At 63.4% G+C, this 8,055-nt stretch overlaps 1 protein-coding gene across 3 annotated transcripts in view; it reads left to right on the top strand.

Moving 5' to 3' along the window:
* Positions 1 to 8,055, top strand: part of CHD5 (chromodomain helicase DNA binding protein 5) — a 63,129-nt gene continuing 55,074 nt past the window's right edge. For all 3 annotated transcript variants that reach the window (XM_036831479.1, XM_036831487.1, XM_036831471.1), the window contains exon 1: positions 1 to 191. In XM_036831479.1, the coding sequence (XP_036687374.1) occupies positions 113 to 191 (79 nt within the window). In that variant the 5' untranslated portion in view covers positions 1 to 112. The remainder of the gene's footprint in view (positions 192 to 8,055) is intronic.

Raw genomic sequence — 8,055 nt, 5'->3', positions numbered from 1 at the left:
GCCGAGGCCGCCTCGCCCGCCGCGCGCGCCCGTCCGGCAGCACACGGGTTAAGGCTGGCACCGCGCCCGGCGGGAGGGGGGGCGCCCACCTCCCCTCCCCCCCGCGCCGGGCATGCGGGGCCCGCTGGGCACCGAGGAGGAGCTGCCGCGGCTGTTCGCGGACGAGATGGAGAACGAGGACGAGATGTCAGGTGAGCGGGAAGCCGGCTGCGCCCGGGGCGGGCGGTGGGGGTCGAGGCGACCGGCGGGGCCCCGGGGCCGGACCTCGCGGGCGGCGCTGGCGGCGCGCGGGAGGGGGTGCCGGGCTGCGTTCCCGCCTTGCTGGCGCCGCGCGGCCAAGGGCGCGGGGCTGGGTGAGCGGCGGGGCGCGGCGCGCGGGCCGCCAAGGGCGGGTGCGATGGGGACCACCCTGGCCGCGGCGCGGGCGGGGGACCGCGGGGGGCCTGCGCCGGGCGCCCGAAGCGGGGAGGGGGCGCGGCGCCGCGGGGGTCAGCCCGCGTGCCCTTGAAGGGGGCGGGAATCGCGCTCGGCTGCTGGTGCCGCGCACTCGGCGCTCTCGCCCCGCGCCGCGCACCCCGGGCCTCGCGGGGACGGGCGGGGGCCCGCGGGACCAGATACCCAGACCCGGCCGATCTCGGCCCCAGGGTGGGCTGGGTGGGGCCCGGAACGGGCGGAGGACGGGACGTACTAGGGGACAGGGCGAGCGCCCTGGCTGGGGCGGCTTCCCTCCGGGCCCACGAAAGCTCCGGGCTGAGGCGCGCGGGCTCGGACTCCCGCTCCCCTTCCGCGGCCGCCGGGTGCCGTGACTGCCGCTCCCAAGCACTTTGCCCGGGCCGCCGGCGTCTTCCTGGCGCGCCCTAGCGCCGGCCGGCGCCTCCAGCCCGCGGTCGCCCGGCTAGTGGCGTTCCCAGCCCACCCTGCTTTGGCTCCGGGCCTGACTCGCAGGGCCACCGCCCCTGCCCTTGCCACCCCTCTCCAGAATTCAACAGAAAGAGGGCTTGTGGGTCAGGGGTAGCCTTGCGGCATCATTCTTTTCTTAACTGCTCACCGTTTGTTTGGGACGTTTCTCCTCCTGGCACAGCTGGGCAGGGCTTCACCCTGTCAACCAGCCTTCCTCCTTCCCTTCTGGGGGACTCTGTCACATCGCAGCTTCCCCGCACCGAGTCATGGCCCCTGCTGGGCACCTGAGGGACTTGTGGGCGGTGCCGGAGCCCTCCCTGGCCCTGGAGTGGGCTGTCTGGCCCCAGGGGGGAGCATATGCCACAGATTGGCACCTTAACTCCTGTGTGCAGGAGGTGAGAAGGGGAGGACCCAGGGGCGGCAGCTCCTCGCTGCTCTGCCTCTCCTAGTGACGGGCTTCCCACCAGGTGACCATGCCCACTGGGGGGTCTCCTCCCCCCTCCCCACTTGTTTGCTTGCTTTAACAGGGTGACTGGGGCCTCACCCTGCCTTTCAGACAGTGCAGCCAAGAGCCTGCTGGGGTGAGGGGAGTGGGGGTGAGGTGGCCACACATGGGTGGAGTTGCTTGGACAATAGTTGACTGTTACGTGCTGGGGGTCCAGGGAATTAGGCCCATTTCCCGGAAGGGAACACAGAGGCCTAGCACAGGCACTGAAACCCATGGCTGTTTTCTACTCAGGAAGCTGGCTCCTTGGTAAGCTGGTCACTGGCTTCCTCAGTGAGTGGTGCTCGGGGCGTGGCCCTTTGTGGCACTGATGGGGCCAGTGGACAGCTGAATGTGCATGAACAGGCTTATTTCTGGGACTTCACCAACCCCCTGCTGGGGTCCCCTGTCCCCCTTTCCCACGCATTCTGGCTCTCCCGGGTTGTGTCAGGGCTCGGAGGGTGGGGAGGCGAGGAGGCCAGGCAAGGTGTCCCCAGACTGGCGGGCACCCAGCTCACTCCCCTTGGGCCTCGGTCCGAGTCACCTGCCCACCACCTTTCCTCCCTCCTGCTTGCGCCTGCCACTCCAGGGCAGGGCGTGGGGGGGGTGGGCTTGCCCCAGGGCCTCTAGGAAGGCCCCCAAAGTCCCGCAGAGCCGAGGCTGCAGCCTGTCCTTCAGCGAGGCCAGGGGCTCCCACCTCCAGAGCATGTCCTGAGCCTTCCCGAGCTGCCAGCTCCTCTCTGTGTCCCTGGTCCAAGCCACTGTCCCCTCCAGCTGGTCCCCTCTAGAGCCTCCTGACCAGTTCTCACCGACCACGCTCCGCTCAGCAGCCAGGGTCACCTTTGAAAACACAAATCGGACCCGGACCCCCACGGCTTGGGCTGACTGCAAAGTCCCTTTTCTATTCCACCCTCATCTCCAGCCCCACCTCCTTGTTCACACTCTGGCCTCCTTGATGCTTCTGGAACCCCCCAGGCTCCATCCTGCCCTGGGCATTGGCCGTGACCCCTTCCAGACCCAAGCTTCCCTCGGCTCACACCTGCCTCCTTCCTGCCGGTTAGGTCTCCGCTCCTGGCTCCAGCGTAGCCCCCACCCCGTCATTCTCAGGCCCATTTTAATGCTTTATTTTCTTGGCAGTACTTCCCTGGAATATTATCGTCAGCTGACTTGTGTCCGTGGGCTCCCGCCTTGGGTGTGACTCCCGTGACCACCCACTGTGCCCGGCACCTGGCACGGTGGGCGCTAGAGAGAGGGTTGTGGTCTCAGTGTCTGAGGGCTGGGGGTCCCTGGGTCACCCTGGCCTTTGGACGTGATGACAGCCTCGGCCTAGGCCTCGTGTCTCTCCTGAAGCGCTGGCCGCCTGGCCCCCTACCCTCCACTGCGGCCTCTCTGCAGCCCCCCGCCTGAGCTCGTGGCCGTGGCCCACAGGGATGTAGGGCCGGCAGGTCCCCCAGGTGGCAGCTTGTGGATGGGGGAGCCGGCGTGCTGGGAGCTGCCACACTAAGTTTCCCATCTGCCGCGGCGGACTCAGTGCTTGTCAGGCCTACTGCCTTCACTCTGCCCATCCACCACCCCCCTCAGCAGGGTTCTTGTTGCCACCCGGGCTTTGGTCGGGCAGCTCTCTGGCGTTGAGGCGGGTGGTTGAGCCTGCTTGCGGGAGTGGGGGGAGGTGCCTGCCTCTCGGGCTCAGGGACCCCAGCTGCCAGGTTCTCCTGGGCATTCAGAGGGCTAGTCCAAGAGAGGGCTCAAGGGTCAGGTGGCTCCGCCTCTGCGGCTTGTTTGTGGCCTGACCTTGGGCAAGCTACCCAGTCCCTCTGCCTCAGTCTCCCCACTTGTGGAATGGGCTGTGGTGCCAGCTACCTCATAGAGGGCTTATTATGAGGACTGATGAGGCGGTGCACGTGGAACAAGTAGGTCACAGTGCCCGGCACGTAATAGGTGCCCAATAAAGTGTGGCTTATAATTAGCACCATCCAAGGGGAGCAGTTGGCCTGCCTTCCCCAAGGAAATGCTTCTGAGACATGCACCCTCAGCCAATAAGCTGGGGGGCTGGGAGCCTGGGCCAGAGGGGCTGGAGCGAGGGAGGGAGGAGGGGGCCTCAGCATCCCAGGCCTTTTCCCTGCCTTGTAGGCCCAGCCCTTCCTCAATCCCACACGGAGGGATGGGTTTCCTAGAGCTGGTGAGCCCATCTTCTCTCCAGGCCAGACAGTGTGACCACTCTGGCACTTGACTGGCCCAGGTCCCCCTAGCCCATCTAGGCTTCTGTGGGCCCAGGGAGCAGGAGGGAGAGAGAGCCATGATTCCTGAAGGTCTGTGCCTTCTTAGTTTGCTCCCCCCACGTTGGGGAAATGTGGGTTTGGGGCATCAGGAGGCCTGATCATATTTAATACTTTATGCTGAGAAGAGGGAGGTAAAGTGGTTAGCACACTTTGCCCAGTGGCTTGGCCTGTGGGATAGTCACCGCATTCTAAATTGATTTATCATTTCATCAGTTCATTCAATCACCCACCCACTTGTTAATCCACCCACCCATGTATCCACCCTCCTACCAGAACATCTACCCATCCAACCACAGAACCGACCAGGACACCCACCATACACTGGCCAGCCATCCTACCCATTCATCATCCATCCAAACATCCACCCACCCATCCACTTATTTAATCTGTCCAGTCCTTCCTTCCTTCCATCCATCCATCCATTGACCCATCATCCATCCATCTACCCATCCATTTATTTATCTGTCCATCCATCCATCCACCCATCCATTTATTTATCTGTCCATCCATCCATCCTTCCTTCCTTTCATCCATCCATCCACCCATCCATTTATTTATCTGTCCAGTCCACCTTTCCTTCCTTCCTTCCTCCCTTCCTCCCTCCCTCCCTTCTTTCCTTTCTTCCTTCCATCCATCCATCTTAACCAGTCTCCATCCATCCATTTATTTATCTGTCCAGTCCATCCATCCATCCATCGGTCCATTCATCTATCTGTCCATCCATCCATCATCCATTTGTCTATCCATCCATCCACTCAACTTTTGAGACTTCCTGCCTTATCTCTTTGGCTTGTCCTTATTTCCCTCTTCCTGTTCTTATTCTCACTCACTCTTTCCCCATGTCTATCCCTTTGTCTGTCTGTCTCCAAGTCTGTCAGGCTGTCTTCCCCGAGTCCTTGCTTCCCTCTCTCTCTCTGTCTGTCTGGCTGTCCCTCTCTTTCCCTCTATTGTCCCCGTCCCCTCCCTCCTGGCCTCTCTTTCCTCCTTTTCCCCGTCAGTGCTCTGGGCCCCCAGCCTCCTCCATCCTCACTCTTTCTGGCCCCAGTCCCTTAGGGTAAAAGCCTCCCCTGTCCTCCGCCCCCCACCTGCCTGCCTGCCTGCCCGTGGTGCTCAGGACTGACGTTTTGTTTGATGAGATGCCAGTGAGGTGGTGTCTGGGTTTTGTTAAATGTCATAAATGAATTATTAATCCTCTCTTGGGCGGGAGTACTGCTCCCCCCAGCAATGTCAGTAGAGAGCTGTGGTGTGGGGGGCACTCCAAGGACTGATGGGAACGTTAGTCTTGGTGACCCCTCCTTGGCCAGCCCTAGGGTGGCCCTGAGAACCCCTGGCCCAGCAGTGCCCAAACGAGAGACCCCCCTCCCCCCGCCATCTACTCCTTCAGCCCCGGCCATCCTAACCCTCCTGAGGCCCTGGGACCCGCCTGTCACTGCCAAGCACTTAAACTGCATCTCACAGTTTCTAATTCATCACCCCGTGAGAAAGGCAGTTCTCAGCCCATTTATCTTTAAATTTTTATTGATTTATTTATTTATTTTTGGCCACGTCGCTCAGCCTGCGGGATCTTAGTTGCCCGACCAGGGATCGAACCTGCGCCCTCAGCAGTGAAAGCATGGAGTCCTGACCACTGGACTGCCAGGGAATTCCCAATACTCGACCCATTTTAAGAATGCGGAAGTGGGCTCAGTGGAGAAGGGATTGGGGGCCACCCCGCCAGGAAGGGGTGGTGGTTCGAAGCCTGCGCTCCCCTGTCCCTCCTCCTGGCCACCAGGTGGTCTTGTTTCCTGTTTGGGGGAACGGAAGGAGACCCTCTCCACAGGCTTCAGAGAGGATGGTGGACGTCGAGCTGGGTCCCCGTCGCTGACAGATTTGCTCACCTTTCTGGACTCGGGTGATGGAGCTCTTGATCCGGCTCCTGGCTCCACCTCCCCAAATCCGTCAGCCACCCCGAATCAGACGACCTACCTCTTCCTTCCACAGTCATGAGTTTTCTTTCGCTCGGATCACCTTGTGTTTACTAAGTTCCCTGTCCCCAGAGGACAGGGGCAGGGGGTGGGCAGAGCATGGGGACTTGCGGTGGACTAGCCCTGACCCTCCCACCCTGAGGGACCACAGGTGATCTTTCAGACCAGGGGCCGGCCTGAGTCACCTCAGTGTCCCCTGGGCGTGCCTGAGCTTGGCACATGGGCTATGCTGTTTAAATGCTTGTGAAGTAAACGTGCGGAAGGTCTGAATTCTGGGTGGGTCCTATACCTGGAGGGAGGGGCAGGCGCGGGACCACACCTGGTGGTGGGAGCCACCTGCCGGAGCTCCATCCTGGCTCTACCACCTGCCGGCTGTGAGACTCAGAAGTGGGCAAGCGATGAGGTCCTCGGAGCCTGTTTCCCTGTCTGCAAATGGGGGTGATAATAGTACTGTCTCCCAGGGTTGCTGTGTGCAGTAGTAGATGAATTCATGTAAGTGAACATGTGCTACCTGCTTCGAGCTTGGTGCAGGTGGTAGGTCCTTCCACTGTTATGAGGTGTTTCGCTAAGAAGGGTCCACCCCCCCTGCCTGGGCTGCAGCCTGCAGAGCAGCCTGGGGGTGCCGCAGGGCTAAGCCAGAGTGGGTGCGGGGAGCTGGTGAGGGGCTGGGGGAAAGCAGCAGAAGATGCAGGTGCCTCTCTTTGCCGTCCCCCCCCCCGGCCCCCCCCCCCCCCCCCCCCGCCCCCCCCACCGTCTCATCTCTGAAGCAGTCTCCCCCGGCCCCGCCCCAGACCTGGGAGACAGATCAGGGCTAATGGGTCCTAATTATAGCCCATCTGGGGTCGATGGAGCCTCGGGCCCTGGAGGGGCAGGGCTGGTGCGCTAGGGCTCGGCCGCCTGGCCGGAAGGGCTGGGGGGCAGCCGGGAGCTGGCAGACAAGGAGTCTTGAGGCCGCTCCTCCTCAGGACCCTCCCCCAGGGCGGGCGGGCTCCCACCTTACTGGTGGCTGGGTACCCTGAGGAGGCACAGGGCTGGGCTCTGGGAGGGGCCGATGGGCACTGGGAAGGACTGCTTGGCTGTGACTCTCCAGGTCCGGTTTTAGAAGAAGCTCAGGGCCGGTTGCAGAAGAGGGAGGAGGGGGCAGGGCTGAGTGGGAATCGGGGGGGTGTCGGGGAGCAGCGTCACAGGAGGTCAGCCCTGGGCATCCTCAGGGCCACCAGAAGCCGTGCGGGGGAGGAGGATGGGGGGTGGGCAGGGTGGGGTCCCCGTGGTCGTGTGCCAGCTCCAGAACGTCCCTGGAGGAGGGATTTAACCAGACAGATGGCCCTGGGCTGTGAGGTCTTCTGGGAATGGAGGAGGGGTCTGTCCAAGGGCAGAGGGCCTGAGGACTTCTCCTCCGAGCCCTGTCCTGGGCGTGGGTTAGGGCTAGAGGTGCCCCTACCTCCTTCCCAGGCAGGGTGGGGCGCAGCCCACGGGAGATCCCAGGCTTCCTTCTAGAACCTCCCGCGGCCTCCTGTGCATCCACTGTCTGTGCTGCTGGCCGGTCAGTCTGTGACCGTGTGCTGGGCTGGCCTCCCCAGTCTGGGGACTGCCCTGCTGAGGGGACAGGGGATGTGGGGAGGTGGCAGGAGGCGGGAGAGAGAGGCCCCCTCCCGATTGCATCAGCTGAGCCCGTTACATAACCGTGCTGGGCACGGCCAGGGTGCGGGGGCGGCTCTCCCAGGCGGTCTCTCTGTGGCCCGGGGGAGGTGGAGGCCGGTGGGAGAGTGGGCAGGCGTGGACGGGCGTCACGTCGCCAGCTGCCTCCCCACCAACCATGTCACTGTCTCCCAGAGCCCTCCACTCCCAGATGACTCCGGGGGTCCCTATGAACGTTTCCAACTGGCCCCGAAATCCTTGCCTCTCCCATGCCAGGGCTCAGGGGACAGGACGGGGTCGGCTCCTGCTGCCCTAGCCTGGCTCCCCTCAAAGCCTGCCCACATAAAACCCAGCTTTGGGCCTGCCCTCACTGCCCGCCCCGGGGGCCGTAGCCCTGGCCAGGGCCACAGCAGCTGTGCCCTCCACGTGGTCCTGTCCTCAGCACTGCCCCTGTCTGCCAGTCAGGACCGCTGAGCTGGCTTCCCGGGGATGGCCGGCACTCAGGCCACCCTCATGTCACCTGCACGGCAGCTCCCTCACCTGCCTGGAGTTGGTCTCTCTCCATGTCTGTGTTTGCCTGGCAGGATGGGGAGGGGACTGAGACTTGGGCGTGCCCTGTCCCTGTGGACTCCCGGGGGGGGGCCGTACAAGACAGGGCTGGCACTTGCTTCCTGGGGGGCAGGGCCACAGGCCCCCGGCAGCCCTGGAGGAGGGCCCTGGAGCAGAGGGGCACTGAGACGGTGGTGCAGCCCCCGCCTTCCCTGGGTAGGGGGGTGGTACGTGTGGGAAC

This window comes from Balaenoptera musculus, chromosome 1, assembly GCF_009873245.2.
Source record: "Balaenoptera musculus isolate JJ_BM4_2016_0621 chromosome 1, mBalMus1.pri.v3, whole genome shotgun sequence".
NCBI lineage: Eukaryota > Metazoa > Chordata > Mammalia > Artiodactyla > Balaenopteridae > Balaenoptera > Balaenoptera musculus.
Note: the sequence above shows the minus strand (reverse complement) of the source record. Positions and strands in the feature narration are given on the sequence as shown.